This window comes from Cicer arietinum, chromosome 3 (genome assembly GCF_000331145.2).
Source record: "Cicer arietinum cultivar CDC Frontier isolate Library 1 chromosome 3, Cicar.CDCFrontier_v2.0, whole genome shotgun sequence".
Lineage (NCBI taxonomy): Eukaryota > Viridiplantae > Streptophyta > Magnoliopsida > Fabales > Fabaceae > Cicer > Cicer arietinum.
In genome coordinates, this window is record NC_021162.2 from 59,793,891 (window position 1) to 59,815,771 (window position 21,881).

At 25.3% G+C, this 21,881-nt stretch overlaps 1 protein-coding gene across 1 annotated transcript; it reads left to right on the plus strand.

The window, feature by feature from the left end:
• The first annotated feature begins 17,896 nt into the window (after positions 1–17,896).
• LOC101513767 (protein SCARECROW) lies at positions 17,897–21,194 on the plus strand. The gene is made up of 2 exons (XM_004492554.4): positions 17,897–19,973; positions 20,409–21,194. The coding sequence occupies exons 1-2, from the start codon at positions 18,049–18,051 to the stop codon at positions 20,866–20,868; spliced, it is 2,385 nt and encodes a 794-aa protein (XP_004492611.1). The 5' UTR covers positions 17,897–18,048; the 3' UTR covers positions 20,869–21,194.
• Positions 21,195–21,881: the final 687 nt, after the last annotated feature.

Sequence of the window (21,881 nt, forward strand, 5' to 3'; positions counted from 1 at the left end):
TTTCTGTTTTATTATAGTATTCGTTAGTTCAGCTTTAAATATCTACTTCAATCCAATGCAAATTCAATAAATAATTTTAACGTCGTCAATATTACAACTTCAAAGGCACAAGTATTTTAAACACTTTAATGTTATCATATTTGCAAGTTCTGTAACCTTTGCAAATATTTTGTCGTTTTATATCATTAATCTAAATATTATAAATTTGTTGATACATTTATTCTTTTCAGATTTAACGAATTTAAATTGTATTAGTTTTTACTAACTTAAATAAATAAATATCAATTTTGTATTTAAAAAAAATCAAAATTAACTTATTGAATAAGTCTTAAAAGTAAAAGGCACATGAAAGAAGAAATTCAAGAAACAAGAGAGAAGGAAACAAAAGATCATGAAGAAGTGACAGAGAATTATTTGCATTTTGATAGGAAAAAGACAAGAGAGTTAGTAGAAAAAGTGAAAATGGCAAATAGCTAAGGCCAAAAACATGCTGCGAGCAACTTAGCTTTAAAAGCAAAGACAAAACATGTATCTCATCAATCTACCGATAGCTTTCTCTCATATTTTGTACTAGATGATGCTACTTGTAAAAGGAGGCTCCACCATTTCAGACATGAATGATATTTGGGGAAGGGAGAGAGAGAGGAAAAATATGGAAAAGTGTTATTGTTCCCCTGTGGGTTGAATCCCAAATTGGAAAATTTGTAACCAATCAATTCAAACTCGAAAATACTAATGATTTTTGCATAATGTGTGGTATGAGAAAAATAGTACATTTTATTTCAAAATGGTTATCATATAAATATATTTTGATTTTATAGCTTGGGAGAACTCACAAACCCCAAATATGCATAAGCTACTCACATATTACTTACTACATCAAACGTGGTTACAAGCTTTTAATGTTATTTCACAAAAACTGCACAGATGAAATTGGATTTTTAATATTTTTTTTAAAACTAAACCAATTTTTTTTATAATTATCATTGTTAAACCATAATGTTAAATTTTAATATATTATATTTCATGCTTGTAATTTAATTTGTTTGAATTGAATTTTTTTAAATGTGTTATGCAAATCGAACCGTATGTAATTTTAGTTATGGATCCAATTATTTTTTATCTCAAATTATAGTATGTGGAATTTGTATATATGTTATTATAAAATATGTGTTGAATAATTACCGATTAGATCAGTCTACTTTACCCGTTTAAATTTATTTTAAAGTGAAGTTATCTATTTAGTAAGTTTTTATTTTAAAAATCAGGTTTGATGTATGACCTACGTAAATTTTAAACCTACAACAAACATTTTTTTTATTACTATTCACATTGTGATTTAGAAGAAAAATCAATTTCAAATTTTGAAGCAATCAAACGTGTTCAAATTAAGTTAAGTATATGAAGAAAAAAATATCATTTGTTGAACATTTAAATATATATTTTTAAGTAAATTTTAATTTTTTTTGAGGTAAATAATTTTTTAACAACTAAGTCCAAAAACAATCTCACTAAAGGTAGCTAATAGCTAAGACAAAAAAAAATTTAGCTACAATCTGAAAAGTTAGTTTATAGTTGACAAATAATTATTTATATTTAAAAAGTTAATCAATTAAAATTAAAGTATTTGATAAATTTAACTTTTATAAATATAAAATGACAAAAAAGATATAATTATTTAGTTTTAAATTTTATTTTATTTTATTTTATATGTATTGAAAATATTTAAAAACTAAAATCTCAATTTTCGAGCCAATTTTCTTTTTTTTTTTTCTCTTCCTCACTCGCTTTTGCTCTCTCACTCACCATTCTTTACTCTTTCGGTATTTGTTGTTTGTGAATTTTAAGGAAAAAAAACAAAAATCAATAAACCTTGTAATAAATATAATTCAAATTTTCACTAAAAAAATACAATTCTAAACTCTCAAATAAATTTTCAGTTATACATAATTGGACGTTGTGATCGATAAAATGGCTAAAAATCTTATCACTACAAGAAAAATCTTAATTTGTAGCCAATTTTACAAATATTTTGTGGCCGAAAAAAATCCTCACAAATTAGTGACCGAAAAAACTCTCACAAATACACAAATTGAAATTGGTCTTTATTTATGGCTGCCTAGCCCTCATAAAATCTCAACGTGTTTTACAAATTTTGTGGAAGCCCTCACAAAAGTTTGTGACCAGCTTATTTGTGGCTGCCTAAGGCCGCCACAAATAACCCATTTCTGGCTGCTATTTGTCTTTTGTGAGGGCTTTTGACCATCACAAATTCCTTCTTTTCTTGTAGTGTATTGAAAATAAAATATAATAATAATCTTAATCAAATTGCTTTGCTAGGTAAAATATACTTCTGAAATAAAAACTATTCTCTAGTAGTAATATGAGTTACAAAGAGTTTACTAAAAAAAAGTTACAAAGAAGATGAAAACGTAACGTGACTAAGTGGTGAGTGGATAGTTGTACAATCTTTTACAAAAATAAATAAATAAATAAAGTAATCAAATTTAAATAATAAAATTATAAATGAAAAAAATCAAAAAAGATATAAGTTAAAATAGCATCTCAATAAAACTATAAAACCATATGAAAAAACTTGTTAAACAAATTAACATGTCAAATTATTTTTAAACTAATTCAATAAATTATAAACTAATTTATTGGTGTTACTTAACAAACATAGGAATCTTTATTTTAAAGAACGAAATTACATTTTCAAAGATGGTATTTAAAATTGTTAGGAATATTTTAACACTCTCGTTGTAGAATAAATATTTGGAAAAGAATAGATACTTATGGGGGAGAGTATCAATGCAAGTATTTTTTTTTAATATCTCACTATAATTATATTAAAATAAATTAGCGAATGTAATAGGATAAAGTTGTGTGTGAGATACATTTATATAAAAGTCGATAATTTTTGTCTTCTCATTTAATTTTTTTAATTAAAAAATAATATCGTAAGATGATTTAAATAACGTGACATATGATACGACGATGTAGAATGATTAATACTCATGACATTAGAATAAAACACCATAAAAACTTAATTTTTAATTTTTAATTTTTTTTATATTTTTAATTTAACTAAAGACATATGAATAATTAATGCATATAGATGGTTTTATATCATATAATTGTATGTCATGTCACTAAAAATATGTATCAAATCGTTATTTTTTAGTTCAAAAATATGAAAAAATCAAAAGTGTCGACTTTTAAAATAGATGATCAATTCCGTAAATTGATCATAATAGAAAGATCAAAACTGCAATCAAGTCTAAAAATAATCAAATATTATTTTAGAAGAATTAATTAGTTACTAAATAATAACATTAAAAATTATTGTTTTTAAATTTCAATTTAATAGACAAATATCAATATTGTAAAATTGAATGTTTACCTCTAAGTTTAAATCTAAAAATTTACAGTTATACGTAAATTTAGGTGGGTATTTGTGATCTCTTATCATTCAAAAAGATTATTAAAAAATGATGGATACATACGAAACTCAATTAAGCAGCATCAAAACCACTAAAGCACCTAATGAGGAGTTCCATTAAGAGGCTCTTAAAAATAAAAAATATAAATAAGTGCAATGATACAGTGAAGTGGAGGGACTCCAAAAAGTGTTTAGATTCTTCTACAAATCTTGTATGATGTACAAGTAGAGATATGTCATCGACCAACAATGAACCAAGATAAAGCATTTGTCACACTCATGTCATTTTTTATTTTTTTTTACTTTTTTTAGACAAAACAAAGGCCTTTAAAAAATTTATTTGGCTAAAAAAGTGATATTATTAGTCACAAAAAAAAGTCTTTTAGCATATCAGTATTGTCTATTTAACTAATTATAAATGATATTTGTTATATATTTTGATTTACACGTGTAATATTTAAATATATTAGAATCGTTATGTTGATTAATCAAATTAAAGTGATTTATTTTATATAAAATTTATATAAGAATATAATTGTCATAAAAAATATTGTGTAAATATCATAAATATTATTTTTATTTTTATGCTTGATAGAAATATAAATAATAAAAGTTCAATAGTCTTGATTATTTATGAAAATACAGTGATTTTTATAAATAAGTGGTTCTGATATCAAATTACAAACAACATGATAATGACTCTCTTTAATTATCATATTCGTAGAGAAAATAAAGTCAATCTAAAAAATTTACAATTGAAATATCGTTACTTTATAACATAAATTATTATTTCATCAAGATTTAATGGATTTTTTATGTATGTTTTTGCATTTATCATCTTGAATTGATACATGAGATTATAGAATAATTTTGAGGATGAAATTATGTCTGGTTGATATTAATCTTGTTTATATATGGTATTTAAGAATTAAAAATATATCAATAAGAACAAGTACTGCTCTTTATTTTATTTCAACTATATTATTATTATTATTATTATTATTATTATTATTATTATTATTATTATTATTATTATATTTTGAATATTATGTTAAATTATAAATTTGTCGTCATTTTAGTAATAAGTACATTAGCTAACATTAATTTTAACATATTTAAATATATTATTATTAAATATAATTAAAGTAAGATAATATAAAAAATTATATTCTAAAATATCATATTAATTATTAAAATATAACTTAATTTTATTAATTTATTAATCTATTTAAAAATAAAGTTGAAAATAAGTCTATGACATATAACAAGTCAAAACTTATCTCTTAAATATTTTAACAGCTTAAAATCATATATTGTAAAGTCTAATTCTACCAGTAATGCAACGTAACACATTATATAGAATGACCATTCTTCGGTAGTTAAGCAAATCTACCATAACTTTTGTGAAGTTATAATTTGTAGAGGTGGGTAAATGCCCAAGATAATAAATAAATGTTTCCTAAAAAAAAGTTAGGTGCAGGAAATGTTAGAGTGATTAGATTTTAATAAGATAATAATTTTTTTCTCTTTATTTAATAATTTTTACAATTGTTGTTCTATGTAATAGTAAATGATTCATTTAAATGATTAATAAATTTTAATTAATAGCAAATAATTTAGAAGAATGTAAATTCAAATTTTAATTAGAATAATATTTTAATCAAATTTTATGTAACTCTTAATTCATTTAAGTGAGAACCGAAGAATTAAGTTTTATAGATAAAAAAAAGTGAGTTGTGCTCTGCTTAATAAAAATTTAAAACAAATTTATGATTTATAAACTATAAATTTTGTTTTGTAACACTCATTTATGAGTTTATCACATATTTTAATAAGCTAATTAAAGTAATTAATAGTTTATATTTTTTTTTTCAAATTTATCTTTATTGTTATAATTAAATTTATTTTTTATCTTTCATATTTTATTTATGATAATTAAACTTAAAATAATTTATTTATTATAATTTTAAATTAATAAACTAGTTAAATAAATAAAAATATAGAAAATTAGATTAATAAATAATTCATTTATAATGATTTTGAATTATTTAAATGTTAAATAATTAATATTATTAATTAAATAATTTATTTATTTTAGTTTAATATAAATAAAATAAATAAATAAATAAATAAATAAATAAAATAATTTTAATAGTTATGCACTGTAAATATAAATAGTTAACATGAATAATTGATTATTTAATTATTAATTAATTGAAATTATAACTATATGATATAAATATACAATCAATTATTCATATTGACCGTTAATGTAAAATTAATTTAGATTGTCAATCTGCAGTCTTTTTTCTCAAAACAAAAATATATTGGATTGTTAAATATTAAATGAATAAAAATATTACTTTTAAAATATTTTAAATATTAATTAAAAAATATTTTATATTCTAAATTAAATAAATAATTAATTTTAATAAACACTTCGATTAATTTAATATTTATTAATTATAAATTATAAATTAAAAATATTAGCTAAACGATAATTTTACCGTACAGAATCTTAAACAAAATATATAACTCCATAAAATATATACGACCACAGTAGTATATCTATTCAACCGCGACTCGTGACATTACTTTGCTGATAGATCTGGCTCTTTTCGAGTGTCTGTCTTTACCTTAACTTATCCTCGTTCTCTTTCACTGACAGCCACATTATTCTACAGGTGTGTATACTGGCTCACTTCATGCTAAGCTTCATTGAGTATGTCTCAAAATCAGATGTTCTACATACAATTTTTAAACGGTTTTTTCTAAACTTTTCTGGATTTCATACAAAATTTACAAGATAAACTATAAGAAAACTTTTAAAAAAGAATGAGTAAGCCTTTTTTTGGAAAGGTAGTTTTCTTTTTTGAAAAAAATTAGTGATGAGCTGACAGCAGTTGGTCCAATGAATCTTGAATACATTTTGATATTATCTTATAATTTAGATTGAATTCTACATATTCTCACAAAACTGAATTATGGAGTAAAGACTATACACCACTTAAAAATATTTTGTCAACTTTATACTAAATATTTGGACGTGACTCGACAGGATTTTATCACCCCTCAATTAACGTGAAAATACAATTTTATCCTTTTAACTATCTATAAAACCTTGAACTTTTTAATTTTTTCATTTTTCATCCCGTCTTTCGAAACTTTAGAAACATTACCTTAACCTTCAAAACTTTCAAAATCTTCGAAATCAAAAGTAAGTGTCACTCGAAAATTTCAAAGTTTTGAAACATAAAATTTTCAGAATATTCGAAAAGTTTCGAAATGACAATTTCTAGAATTTTCGAAACTTTCGAACAATTCAAAAATTATGAAAATAGAAAATTCTAGAATTTTTAAAACTTTCAAACAATTCAAAATAAGAAACTTTCAAAACTTTTCAAATTTGAAAATTTTCAAAACTTTCCAGATTTTTTAAATGTAATTCTTATTTCGAAAATTTGAAACTTCTGAAACTATCAATTTTAAAACTTATTATAATAGTTAAAAGGATAAAATTAATTTTTCATGTGTCTTGAGGGGTGGTAAGTACAACTGTGAAGGTGCAAGGTAGATCCTCTAGCGATGATTTGATAGTATGTGGTCCAATGAATATTTAATAGACTCATATACCATCTTAGAATTTGGGTTGGATCCTATACAACTCCCACAAAATCAACTTGTAGGGTGAGGATTGAAGGTGATGGAAAACTGAAGAAAAATGGAGGTTTGATTTGTGTTTTGTCATTTCTTAAAAATACTTTGATTGATTAACCAAAAATATGTTCCGTATCAAATCATTCAACTTACGGTTATAAAATAAATTTGGTAAAATAAAGTTGAATCATAAAGAGCTTAAATTAGAGTAACAAAGAGAGAGAGAGAGAGAGAGAGAGAGAGAGAGAGAGAGAGAGAGAGAGAGAGAGAGAGAGAGAGAAAACACAATGATTTTTATATTAGTTCACAACAACTTGTTGCTACATCTAGTCATCCCCTTGCAAAGAGATTTTACATTAGTATATTCGAAAACTTAATTCACTATTTCAACAGTAGCATACAAGTCATGTTTACTTTGTCTATTCAAGCTTTGAGTATTCTTCTTTAACCTTTTTATGCTATAACCATTAGAATCAAAAGTTCATTGAACAACTTCTAGTCAACCTAACTGTGTTCAAGTCTTCTCAATTTTCTAGTTTAGTATGCTCAAATTGTTGAGATTCATAAATATTATTATACCTCTTCAAGTGCCTCTTATGAGTGAAATAGTTGTTACTACTATCGGACTTATTTACATTAATTCTAGTTTGTGTTTAAATTGACACAAGGTTTATTTCTATGATTCTAACTCTCATTGAGAGGATATTACATATCAAATCCTATATCAATTCAAGTGTACGAAACACTTTGAATGATGTGTTATAGGCTTTTATTACATATCAAATCCTATATAAAATCCTACATCAATTATAGTAACTTTCTACTGATAGTATTTTTTATTCATTCTTTTCTTTTGATGTGTTATAGGTTTTTTTATCAAATTTCTTCTTAACGCATTGTCTTTTTTATTCTCTCTACTTCTCTATTGATTAATCGATTTCTACTAATACTGAGAAATATATCAGTTGATAATGTTACCTTTGGAGATCTTAAATCAATATTGATTCAACACATCTTTAATTAAGAAGACATGTCTCAGAGGATGTCATGCATTTTTTTCAGTCAAATGAGAAGCCTATTATAATGAGAAAATGATATTGGAGGGTATACTTCTTATCATAGTATTGATTTATTAGAGCGAACTTGTGAATTTATCATAGGCACTTTTTGAGCTCATTCATCATAGTCAGACATAGCTATAACAACTTCTTTAGAGCTTAAAGCTTCACTCAAGCTTAAAGCTTTATTAGATACTTCACTTAAAGCTTTCTTCTTTTAATATTCTGTGTTATAAATATTTAAATGATTATCTCTAATTTACTCATAATAATAATTTATGTTACCTTAAAATATATAGTTATTAATATAAATCTACAGTTAGGAGATAATTGTTCTTTATTTGTTTGTTTTTGTTATCATCAAAATATCAACTAGAAAATAAAACCATTTTTGCACTAAAGACTATCCAACACTTATAAATAAGTTGTCATGATTTATCTCATCTAATGTGATACTCTTAACATATAGTTGAATATAGTTACATAGTTGAATATAGTTAGATATACATTAGAATTAGATTAAGGTAGTTAAAAATTAGTCATGATTAAATAAAAGTTAGTTATGTTAGTTACCTTAAAGGAACTATATAAAGGTGTATCATACACTAAATGTATCATAATGATATCTCTTTTTCTTGAGTTCAACCATGATTCTCAACATGATATCAAAACAATAATTATTCCGCTACATTAAGATTTTCTTGAGAAAAATTTCATTTGAGTTTCATTGATTCATTTTTACTTTTCCATTTTTTTATTGAATTTTGGAGATTTCCGATCAAAATCAAGGGCGGATCTTTGTTGGGACTAGGGGTGGTCACAACCACCCAAGTTCCAATAATTTTTTTTGTAACCTATAAAAAAATTACAAATAAAAAATTTAATAAAAAAAATACACTATATTTTTCAACTTAAATTCTAATTATGTGTTTTGAATTTAACCTAAAATATAAAAATCAAACCGATAATTTAATAGACTAAAAAATGTAATTGAAAATAATTAAATTGATTTTTTTTTTTTAGTGTTTTTGTTCAAACTGAAGTTAAACAAACTCAATTTTTATTAATTTGAGTATGGTTTCACATCAATTTATAAAACTAATGAATGATATCTGAGTGAAATTATTATATTTTATTTTATACTATATCATTATTATCTTAAAATAATTTGTCATATTTAAGTGTTTTTTAAAAGAAATAGTTAAGTGATTATTATTAATATTATTTATTACAGTTTTATTGTTAATAATTAAGTTTATGCAATTGTTTTTTTAATGGTATAAAAAACTAGTGTTTGAAAAAAAAATTATATTTTTAAAATTTTGTGAGAAAAGTTGTTAAAGCTCCAACAAATTATATTTCAACATATTCTTTATCAATTTGGTTTGAATTTTGTGAGAAAAGTTGTTAAAGCTCCAGCAAATTGGCGTTTAAATTTTTATCTCTAAAAAATAACGAATTAAGTGGATATATTACACTTGTAGCTTTATCTCGTCCAAACTTGTGCAGTTTCTCATTCTAATTCCCCTCACTATATTGTTTTATTTGCAATTTTTGTGTCCATTTAATTTACAAATTTACAACTTAAAATTTTAATATACAGTAAAGTATTATGTTAAATATATCAATTAAAATTAAAAATATCGGACACCCCCAATCTTTTTGTTCAAACTCTGTCACTAATTAAAATTTTAGTTGGTTTTAACTAGTTCATTTTTACCCTTGTTCATCATCTTCTTGTTCCCACAAATATTTAATATTTCAAATAGATTCGTCAAATTTTTGCTAAGGAAAGCACTTGCAATTTTATTGGTTCAACACAAGGATAATTTTCTAAATAGCTCTTGATTCTCTCTTTTATTCATGGTGGTTTTTACTTGATCGACTTTTCTCTCAAAAATTTCAACCTTATTTTTGGTTTTGCATCAAAGAAAGTGATGACCTTAAAGAAGTTTGAATGGTTCAAGGAGTACACTATCCATCAAAATATTACTCTTCAAGATAAACGTCTGACTTCAATTTTGAAATATGACTACAATTGGTTAAATTTTTCGATTTTAGATTTGTCTCTTATTCAAGCTCTTAGAGTTGGTTGATTTTTATCATGGGTTTCTTTATTGATTAATCATTATTTTCTTTAGTTGTTTGTTTCACTGTTTTTTCATTATTTGTAGCCATTGGCTTTCTTATATGCTTCTAACCTATGGTAGTATGTATTTTTAATTCTCTTTTATAGTAATATAACAATTAACATTCTCTTTGTTCTTCTACTATATGGTAGTTAGACATTTCTCATTCTTTATGTGCTTTCATCTATGGTTGTTAAGCTTGATTAGCCAAATTTGGCATTTTGAAGTCTCAAGGTTGAGATTATTGATTCTCAATTAGGGTGAGTATCGTAGACACACCAAAAGATTTCAAGTTAGCACAAAGTAGGTAGAAGACTTCGACGAGAGTTATGCACCTCAACTACTGCCACTTTTTCATCAACTTTCTTGTTCAGTCGCGATGTGATTAGGACTTGTATTAATTTTTCTTGTAATATTATTTTATTAGATACATTATATTTCCATTTTTTTCTTATATTGTATTTTTCTTCTCAATCATAATCTTCACACTATCATTTCAAGTTTTAAAATTACCTTTAATTATTTATGTATTTCTTGAGTTCAACCATGATTCTCAACAATTTAATTACTAGTGTATATTATGTTTTTTAAGCAAAAAGTTAGAGTGCAAATGTATCACATGGTAGAATTGACATCTCAACTATGTGGGCACCTAAAAATATCACCTATCATCTGCAACACCCTAATAAGTTCAATAAATAAAAATAAAAATAAAAAGCTTGAGGAATTAGGCCACAACTCAAGTAAACAAGTATGAAAAACACTGCCTCGTTAAATCTTACTTGGAGAATTCAAAGAGATAAATTCAAGGTGAAGGGAAAAAAAGTGCAACATAATAACACATATATCATGTTTAACTAAAGCAATGGAAGAAAAGACTATACAAATTGTGGTAAAATTCATTCCAAATACAATGCAGCGACAAATCTTACCAAGTCAAACAACAGGTATAAAAACAAGTGTTAGCAAGCCTATCAACACACGTGTTGCCTTTCTGAAAAATGTGAAAGATGTGAAACTGCATTTATCTTGTAAGAGATATACAATTCAACCTCTTAGTCTTCAATTTTCATGACATGAGATTTGAATTATTAAAATATTGAACGACCATAAAAGAATCACATTCTATCTAGAGATGAAGCCAACTTATAGAGTGAGTGATCTCAATAGCATACATAACAACATAAAACTCCACATAAAACGATGTATTAACATCAACATAATATGAGAAGTGATCAACAACAGTGCCACTTGAATCTATAAAAATAGCACCAACAACATAAATACTAGGATTATCTCCAAAGGCGCCATCAATATTACTTTTAACGCAACCACAAGGAGACTTCAAGAATTAAACACTATTAATCGAATTTAAAGAACTTAATATTATAAAAAATGATTTTAATTTAATTGTTAAAATATCTTTAAGATTTTTTTATTTTTCAAATAGAATTTCCCATCAAATTCATAAAAGTTAACATATTTCAAATAGGTTTCATGATGTTTGTAATATAATTTCAACTCATAATTATAGTTTGACTTAAATATTTCAATAATCAAATATAAAAATATCACTATATATTATATTGCTCAAATATTATATTAAGTTAGTCATTGATCTAAAATATTTATAAAGTTATCTATTTTAAAGAACTTCTTATCAAACTCAAAATATATGATTATGTGCATTTTTTAAAAATAAAAATGTATATAGCATTTTGTTTGGTTCTTTTTTACACACTTAGAATGACATAAGCAAAAAAGAGAATAAGTAGCCACAAGAGCAACAAAAGCTATATAGAGTATCACATATTCAATTAGGTTTTTAATTTAGAATGCGATTGAGGTTTGAAAGTGAGAAATCATGCACTCTTTGCTAGCCCTAGCATAAAAAAAGCCCTATATATATATATATATATATACTTAACAACCTGAAAATTTGTGAACTTAGAAATTTAAGCCTAGAATTTTGAAGAAAAAAAGTTGGGTCCCTTAGATTTTTGGCATATACACTTTGAAAAAAAAAATTAAGTAAAAAAGTATGTAGTTTTGTTTGATCAAATACTTTAGACATGTAAATATATATATAAACATATGTCGCCACTAATTGAATCGACATTACATTTATATAATTGTTTAGTGTGTCAGATTTGGATTAATTTTTATATAAAAAAAAAGTGATAGATCAAGAGTTTTATATTCGGCACTGTTGAAAAATTGATTGAGTTGATCTTAAATAATTAATTATTCAATGTAATGTGAATATTTACAAGTCATGTGCAAAAAAGGCACTCTTTTATATTTATAAATTTGTGGACACAACTTCACTCCTGTTTGTTTTCGTTAGGACAGGAGTCACGGCATATAAAATCTCTTTGAACACTATTTCTCTGTAGTTAAATTTGATGTGAAAAGTTGATAGTTTTCTTAGCATAAATTATTATAGGGTAGATGCTACAGTTGCTTTATTGGTGGGGGCGTGTCGTGGACAATCTTTCTAAGCGGTTTATTATAGATTAGTGTTTAAAAGTTAACTAATGGCCTAAAGGTTGTTTCAATTACAAATTGAACACAAATATTTAAGATTTTGTTTGAATACAAATGGGACACCAAACTAAACAAAGAAAAACGAAAAATAAAGAACTAGAAGTCTTTAAAGAAGGCAACAGAGCTTCTGCCAGTTAATATAGCTAAGGAAGCAAAACATAAAACATGGAAAAAAAACTATATACACTGATTAAAGAGAGACCAAACTTTGCGAGAAAAAGATTAACACCTTTAAAAATTGCCCACAATTAAGTTAAGGTAATGTTACAGTTCTCAATGGTCACACGCAACCCTACCACACATTAATTTCATGTCCATGCATCATCACAAAGAATTAATCATTGTGTGTTTGCCAAACATTAATTTGCTCTTATTAATTTTTTCTGGATATTCTTATTAATTTGCTCTTGATATTCTTTTCAATGAGACCAATGCCTTCCAAAACATTAGTTATGTCATATATCCTCCTCTTTTGCATGCACCTAGAGAAAAGGATAGCAAGAATATCAAGAGGAAGTGATATTTTTGTGGGAGAGGAAGTGATTTATACCAATCAACTTAACAAACTCCTTCTTAATTTCCTCTGTCTCATTGTAATTTTTTAATGCAATTTAAAAAAAAATCGTTTTTATTAATTTCAATGATAAAATGAATTTTATTTATTCAAATATTTTTATTAACTGCAGTTAGTTGAAAAATTTAATGAATTAAAATACAATAAATTACAATATAACGACGAAAAATAATTAATGTTGTATTAATAATGTAAAATAAAAAATAATCTAAAATAAAAGTTAACAAATAATTTGAGATAAGAAAATGACAAATAAGACATTTAAAATAAAAAATACGAAATATCTAATATTTCTTCCGTTTCACATTAATTAATTCATTTGTAAAAAGATCCAAAATAAATTATCGTTTCAATGTTTAATATTTTTTTCGTATTGTACTATTTAATTAATATAGTTGTATTATTTCTAATGCAATATATTTTACTATATATATATATAATATACTATTACTTAATAAAAATAATTTATTAAAAATTATATTCTATTTATTTATACATTTATTTTAAAATATAAAAAATGAAAAGATAATTAGATAATTTTGAAATGGATGGAATAAGATTGAAAAAAGTTACGGCAAGCAAGCAAGGGGTGTTCACACGTAGTAGTACCTTTTTGGTCATTGATTTTGATGCCAGCTTTTCCGTAATGTGTCCGTTGCAGTGGTTGGTTTGACAAAATAGCACCAAAAACTAAAATATAAAAATAAAAAAATAAAAAATAATGTAAGGATGAATGAAGTCAAGAAGAAAAAGCTGATTGGTGATGCCGCAGTTGAAAGCAAAATGTCAAACGCTACGATTCAGATTTTTTCGAACTGAGGTTTGACAGCTCCTTCCTTCTCCTCGTTTATAGTGACTCACTTCCTTTTCCTCTTTTTATATTTATAAAATTACATTTACTTCATTTTCATAAATTCTTAAATTTCTTTTTTTTTTTTTTCTGATTATTTTTTCATAAATTATGTTTATTAGAAGTAATTTTATTTCAAACACCACATTAAATATAAATATTTTTTATGCAAAAATTCTGTTAAATCAATTCTGTTAGATTTAACCGAGCTGTTGTCTTTTTCTAATTCTACTAATAATAATAGACATAATAATTCCAATTCTCAAGTGTCCTTGTTTTTTCATAATCAGATCCATATTCAATTAAAATACACTGTTTTTTTGTCAAGGCTTGCATTTGTAGCTTAACAAACGTGGCTTGTTTTTTATCTCAAGTTTCCCAAAAATCATTATCATATGATTAATTATATTTCAACTAACTTCTCCACTTTTTTTCTATTTATATAACAATTCCAATATCTCTCACCCTATTTTTTTTTTTTTAAAGAAAATTAATTCCTACATAAATTATTCCGTTCCGCGGTACCAATAAGCAGTTTTAAAAGAATAGTACTGTATTAGCAATTTAATTCCAGTTTCGAATCATAGACAAACCAATATTTTTATTCAATCAACGAGAAACCTTTTTATTTAGTCCAATCAAAGACAAACCTAGAACAACGTTATTTACTTCTTCACATGCAAATTACACTTTAAACTATATTAATAAAATAAGTAGTTTTTCGTCAAAAAAATTAATGAATGTATTATCTGTTATTGAAGTTTAAATTAAAATAAATTGATAAATTACTAAATTTTATATTATTTTAACACCATTAAAAAAATATTTAAAGTTATTCAATATTGAGTCTTAAAAATAATATATTAAAGTATTTAAATCATCCAAAACTGAATTGTAGAATCAAAATAAAAAAATTATTTGTTAAACTAAACACAAATTTATTCAAATAAAAACCAAAATAAAATTTTAAAAGTAATTAACGTAATTTATGTAATTAATTGTTAACTTCACATTTTTCTTAATTATAAAATATTTTTATTCATCCAAAAAAATCAAGAGAAGTTTGATAAACTCGTATGATTTTATTTGCATGTTTAGAATTGTAATCTAAAAGTTAATATTTTTGTGTTGTATTTATTTTTTTCTGTCAACTTGTTGTATTTATTTTATGTAAATATATACAAATATTTTATATAGTTATATAATATGATATAATATATATGTGTCTATAAATAAGTTTTTGATTTTGAAAAGTGTGTAAATAAATATTCAGTCTTATAAAGTTTCAACATGTTATTTTTAGTTTTTAGATTTTTTTTTTAACTTTTAAATCATTAAAAGTTTTTCATTTTTGTTTTTTATCATTAGTCAATTCATTTGTATTTTTTAAATATTTAAATAATTTTTTTAGTCATATTCAAAAAAATTTAAATGTTTTTCTTACAAAAATTTAATTATTTATATTAACGTGTAAATTAATTTTGTTTTAGTTTCTTAAAAAATATATAATTTGTTAAACTTTGCCTAAAATGGAAGGGGGCGAAACGTGTAGATAAAACATCTGCACCCATCTTGTCCTGCCTCCCCCAAAGTATTGAATGCTATTATGTTAGTAATCGATTAGGTCAAAATTTTAAATTGATATTCAAATCATAAAAATAAAAATATTAGTGAATTTAGTTATTGACCATATAATTATTAATGATTATTTTAATAATAAATCATATTATTTAATAATTTTTACAATTATACGTAATATTTTTTAAAAATTATTTTTATAATCAAATAATTAATTGAAATTTTTATCGAGTCAAATACTAAAATAACATCCTACAATTTCACATATTGAAATTGTGGTTTATCTGTTTTCGGTATACACACTATAATCATCATAAGAGACTATATGAATGTCAAAATTAAAATTTGTTGGGAAGAGTTTTATCACCATTACATTTCCATGACCAGATTCAAATAATAATTATTTTTTCCGTCTTAAAATAATACTCTTAAAATAATATGACTCTTTTAATTTTTAATATATTTTTTTAATTATACAATTTAATTAATATTATTTATAAGATTTTTTACTATATATTTATGATATTGATAATACATCAATATCTAACAAGAATAATTTAATAAAAATAATATTTTTTTTCATTTACATAATTTTCTTAATATATGTTAAATGAATAAATGATTCAATTATATTGAGACTGATAAAATAGCTAAAAAGAAAATCTTCTCATCTTATTTAAATGTTATTTAAAAAAAATACAAGTTACACTCATTTCAATAAATTTAAATTCTCTCATATTTGATTTAAACACGAAAGAGTTATGCCCATCATCTCACTATTAAAATATATTGAAATTGACTTATAATTTTTTAAATTGTAAATATCAATATATTTTAACGATAAAATGGTAAACATAATCTTGAAAATTCAAATTCACTCTCAATCTTTAGTATAACCAAAAAGGACATTGTACAAAAAAAACCAACATATATTTGATGTTGTTATGCAATTATAAATAAATTAAGTGGTTGAGTTAAGTGGTTAATAAATTTGTGTTCAAATATAAACGGTAATAATAATTGGTCATATTTCTTAGTTGAACTCTAAATTATTAAAATGAATTTTCTATAAAAATGGAGGTTAAAAAATAAATGAAATAAAATATATTTAGTTACTTTTACTATATTCAATAATGTTGTTCCCTTGGTAAAAACTAATGTTATTCATAAAATGTATTCAATTATCGTATATTTTATTTTATTTAGTATAAAAGGTAGTACTTTTGATATTACACTTATTTTTTTGAGATTATAAAAGCAATTACTTATAACTATTTTTTTAATTAATGCATGATAATTTATTTTTCTAATAATAGAGAATACTGCTATATATGGCATGACATATCAGTATCACATGGAAAAGAAAAATAATGCTGTATCACGTGGATAATTCATAAGTGTTGGGGTACTACGGAGGAGCACAGAAACAATAAAGAGATAAAAGTTTTTAGACCACAAAAAACTATGATATTTTTATTCAAAATTTCAAGACAACACAAATATTTTTATAATTCTAGACTTAAGTATTTGATAATAGAGAATTTACAAGATTTATATAATGAATTAAATAATAATTAAATCAATTTAATTAACTAATCAATTAAAATATCTAATATATATAACTCACATTATATATGTAATATAATTAATTGGTAATATAATATAAAATATAATCAGTCACACACTTTCTGAAACTATATCTTTGAGCGCACTATGAATCTATAAAATTGAATATTTATTTTACTCAGAAAAGAATAGTAATAAGAAAAATAATAATAATAATAATATATTGGTAGCTTAGCAACATATAAATAAGATGAAAGTGCACAAAGACGAATGACTAGCCGCCGTGAGCAGTTTTGATCCATGTTCTCCCCAAGACACACACACCCCCTTTTTCTATGTTTTGCACCCTCCTATGCAAGAGATATCAGAAGCATCCAAAAGCCAAAAGGCATAGAGAAGCGTGTTATTAGCAGCTACTTGAATTGAAAATAAAAAGAGAATCAAATTACAATTTCTAAGGAATCCTTTACCTACTGTCCCAATCTTCACAACATTATCTCCTTGTAATTAACTTTGGAACAACACAACACATGCTTTTGCTTAAACCAACATTACTACCATGTCTCCCCCTTAATCATTTCATACTACTTCTTCACATTCAATTTTCTTCCTTCTCATAAAATCAACCGTTTTTATTTTATTCATTAATGGCTACTTGTGCTTTATTCAATGGTGTTAGATGCAACAATAGTACTACCGAAGAAAGCAACAACAACAACAACAATAGTGCCTCTAACTCCAGCAACCTCAGCAGTGAAGAATTACACACTCTACAACACAACAACATGCTTCCTCATTCTGAAAGAAAAATTCTCAGAAAAAGATTGGCTTCAGAAATGGAACCTCAAATTCAAGTTCATACCCCCCAACCACACCCCCACAATTCTTCTTCAACAACAACAGATAATAATAACTATCATAGATTTTCTCGTCGAACCAACACTTCCTCATGTTTACCTGCATCCACACAAAAAGGGGTCTCAACAACAACAACAACTACTTTAGCTGCAGGTACTAATAATAATAATAATAATAATACTAATAACTATCATTATCATAATAATAACAATATTAACACTAATAATAATAATATTATTAGTCAAAATAGCAATGCTTTGACATCATCACGAGATAACAATGTTGTTGGTATACAAAACTACCCCACAGTGACACTCACAACCAACTACTCCACTATGTTGTTACCTTCTTCCAATCTCAACAATTTCCAACTAGAACAACAACAGCAACAGCAACAACACAATCCTCTTCCTTCTATCTGTGGTTTCTCTGGTTTACCACTTTTTCCATCTCAAAACCAAACAAACAACACTGCCAATAATATTGTTGATGTTGTTAATTCTTCATCTTCTTCTTCAATGGAAGAAACTTCAGCTACAACTACTTGGATTGATGGTATTCTAAAGGATCTTATTCACAGTTCTAACAGTGTTTCGATTCCTCAACTCATCAACAATGTTAGAGAGATTATATATCCTTGTAATCCAAACCTTGCTCTTGTTCTTGAACATAGGCTTCGTCTTCTCACAGAAACTACACCACCCAAAAACACAGAAAGACTTGTTCTTCCTCCTAATAATGTTTCAACAATGAAACACATGAACCCTGTTGATACCATTGTTCCAAGTTTGCATTTTTCTGATTCTTCACCCATTTTTCCCAATTGGGTTGTTCCTCAAATAACAAACACACTTCAAGAAACTTCCAACAACAACAATAACCCTTTGGTTACTTTACCTTCACAACCATCAACACAACAAGATCAAGAGGAACAACAACAACAACAACAACAACAAATTCAAGATCTTGCTGCAGCACCTACTGCTGCTGATTTAGCACAAACAAGAAAGAAGAAAGAGGAAATGAAAGAACAGAAGAAGAAAGATGAAGAGGGTTTACACCTTCTAACGCTACTTCTCCAATGTGCAGAAGCTGTATCAGCTGAAAATCTAGAAGATGCAAACAAGATGTTACTTGAGATTTCACAGCTCTCAACACCATTTGGAACATCAGCACAAAGAGTAGCAGCTTATTTCTCAGAAGCAATTTCAGCAAGACTAGTGAGTTCATGTTTAGGTATCTATGCAACACTTCCAAACACACCACACAGTCAAAAAGTTGCTTCAGCTTTTCAAGTCTTCAATGGTATAAGCCCTTTTGTGAAATTCTCTCATTTCACTGCTAACCAAGCTATACAAGAAGCATTTGACAGAGAAGACAGAGTTCACATCATAGATCTTGATATAATGCAAGGTTTACAATGGCCTGGTCTTTTTCATATTCTTGCTTCAAGACCAGGTGGACCTCCTTATGTGAGACTCACTGGATTAGGAACTTCTATGGAAACACTTGAAGCTACTGGTAAACGTTTGTCTGATTTTGCTTGTAAACTTGGTCTTCCTTTTGAGTTCTTTCCTGTTGCTGAAAAAGTTGGAAATGTTGATCCTGATAAGCTTAATGTTAGTAAATCAGAAGCTGTTGCTGTTCATTGGTTGCAACATTCTTTATATGATGTTACTGGTTCAGATACAAACACTTTGTGGCTCTTGCAAAGGTAGTTAAAAGAAGCATTATTCACTTTTTTTTATATATATGTATAAACTCTGCATGAAATGTTGTTATACTTTGTGTATATAATTTTACATGATTTAGAAGTAACTGATATGAAAATGAATCTGAGTGGTGGTTTAGTACATATGGAAAAAACTAACACTTTTTCATGAAAGATTTCCCAAAAGTTTATACTTTTTTTTTTACCTTTATAGACTATAGTGCTAACTTTATGTCTACCTTTTTTCTCTTCTAAGGTAGTAAATTGAAAGCAATGATTATGTCTTTTTTGTGTATAAATTAATAGATAGAAACAAAAAGAACTATATGTTATTATGATGATTTTTATAGTAAGTTTTAAAACACATTTTTCTCTTTAGTTTCTAATTTTTTCATATTCTGAATTGGATGATAATTTTGCATGTGATTTTTGTTATAGGTTGGCACCTAAAGTGGTAACGGTAGTGGAACAAGACTTAAGCAATGCAGGTTCATTTTTAGGAAGGTTTGTGGAAGCAATACATTACTATTCAGCACTATTTGATTCACTTGGTTGTAGCTATGGTGAAGAGAGTGAAGAGAGACATGTTGTTGAACAGCAACTATTATCAAGAGAGATTCGTAATGTACTTGCTGTTAGAGGACCATCAAGGAGTGGTGAGATAAAGTTTCATAATTGGAGAGAAAAACTTCAACAGTGTGGTTTTAGAGGCATTTCTTTGGCTGGTAATGCTGCTACACAAGCTAGTCTTTTACTTGGTATGTTCCCTTCTGAAGGGTATACTTTGGTTGAGGATAATGGTATCCTTAAACTTGGTTGGAAAGATCTTTGTTTGCTTACTGCTTCAGCTTGGAGACCTCCCTTTCATACCAACAATGCCATTCCACTTCATAACTAATCTCTGAACGGAATTAGTGCATGTTTGGTTTCACAGCGAATTTGGTAGAATCACGGTATGTTGGTGGTTTTTTTAAGTAAAAAGTACACTTTAGAGTTTTAATAAAATTAAAATTTTACCGTAATTTTGCTAAATTTACTGTGAATTTAAACATGTATTTTAAATGGATTCTCTATGGTCACCCGTCATTGTAGTTATGATCTCGGTCGTTGACGAAGATCTGACGGTTATAATTGATTTACTGAACTTTAATGTGAGCCGTCTGATATGGTATAGGTGATTGGAGTGATTGTTGGTTCTCAATGTGATGGTCTTTTTGAACTTCATATATATTCTAATAATACTTCTATGTAGCATCACTATGTTCCTTAATTAAAAAATTTAAGAGAGATTGGTAGGTGTTTAGAAAGCATGTGATTTTTGTTGCTGCCAAATGTGTACCTCTTCCGTGATGACATAAAAAATAGTTAAAAATAGAAGATAAGGATGAGAAAATGGCTAAAGTGACTAAAGAGGTACACATTTAATTAATTAATTTTATTCACATGGATGTTAGTGTGTGGGTACCAAATCCTAGTATGTTTTGTATTATATATTTCTCGTAAAATCAATTTTGTTGTAGCTTACATTAATTGACACGTGGAATTTGAGAAATAATATTTTGATAAAAATTCAAATAAAAAATGAAAAATATTGACACAATTTTAAAATAAAAAATGAATTTAATTTATATTATTGTTAATGTAAATTTTTTTACACAGTTAATTATTTAGGATGATTTATACAAGTGATTTTAAATATTATTAATTATTTAATGATTGTGATTGATTGATTTTTTTTTTACATCAATAGTATATATAAATTAATTTATAAAAAAATAATAGTAAAATGTTAAATTCAGAAAAAATTGACAATAAAATGTTAAACTCACATAATTTAAATACATAATTATCCTTCAAGAAAAACTTAATTAACTATATTAAATAAATAGTCAATAGATTGCTATATTTAAT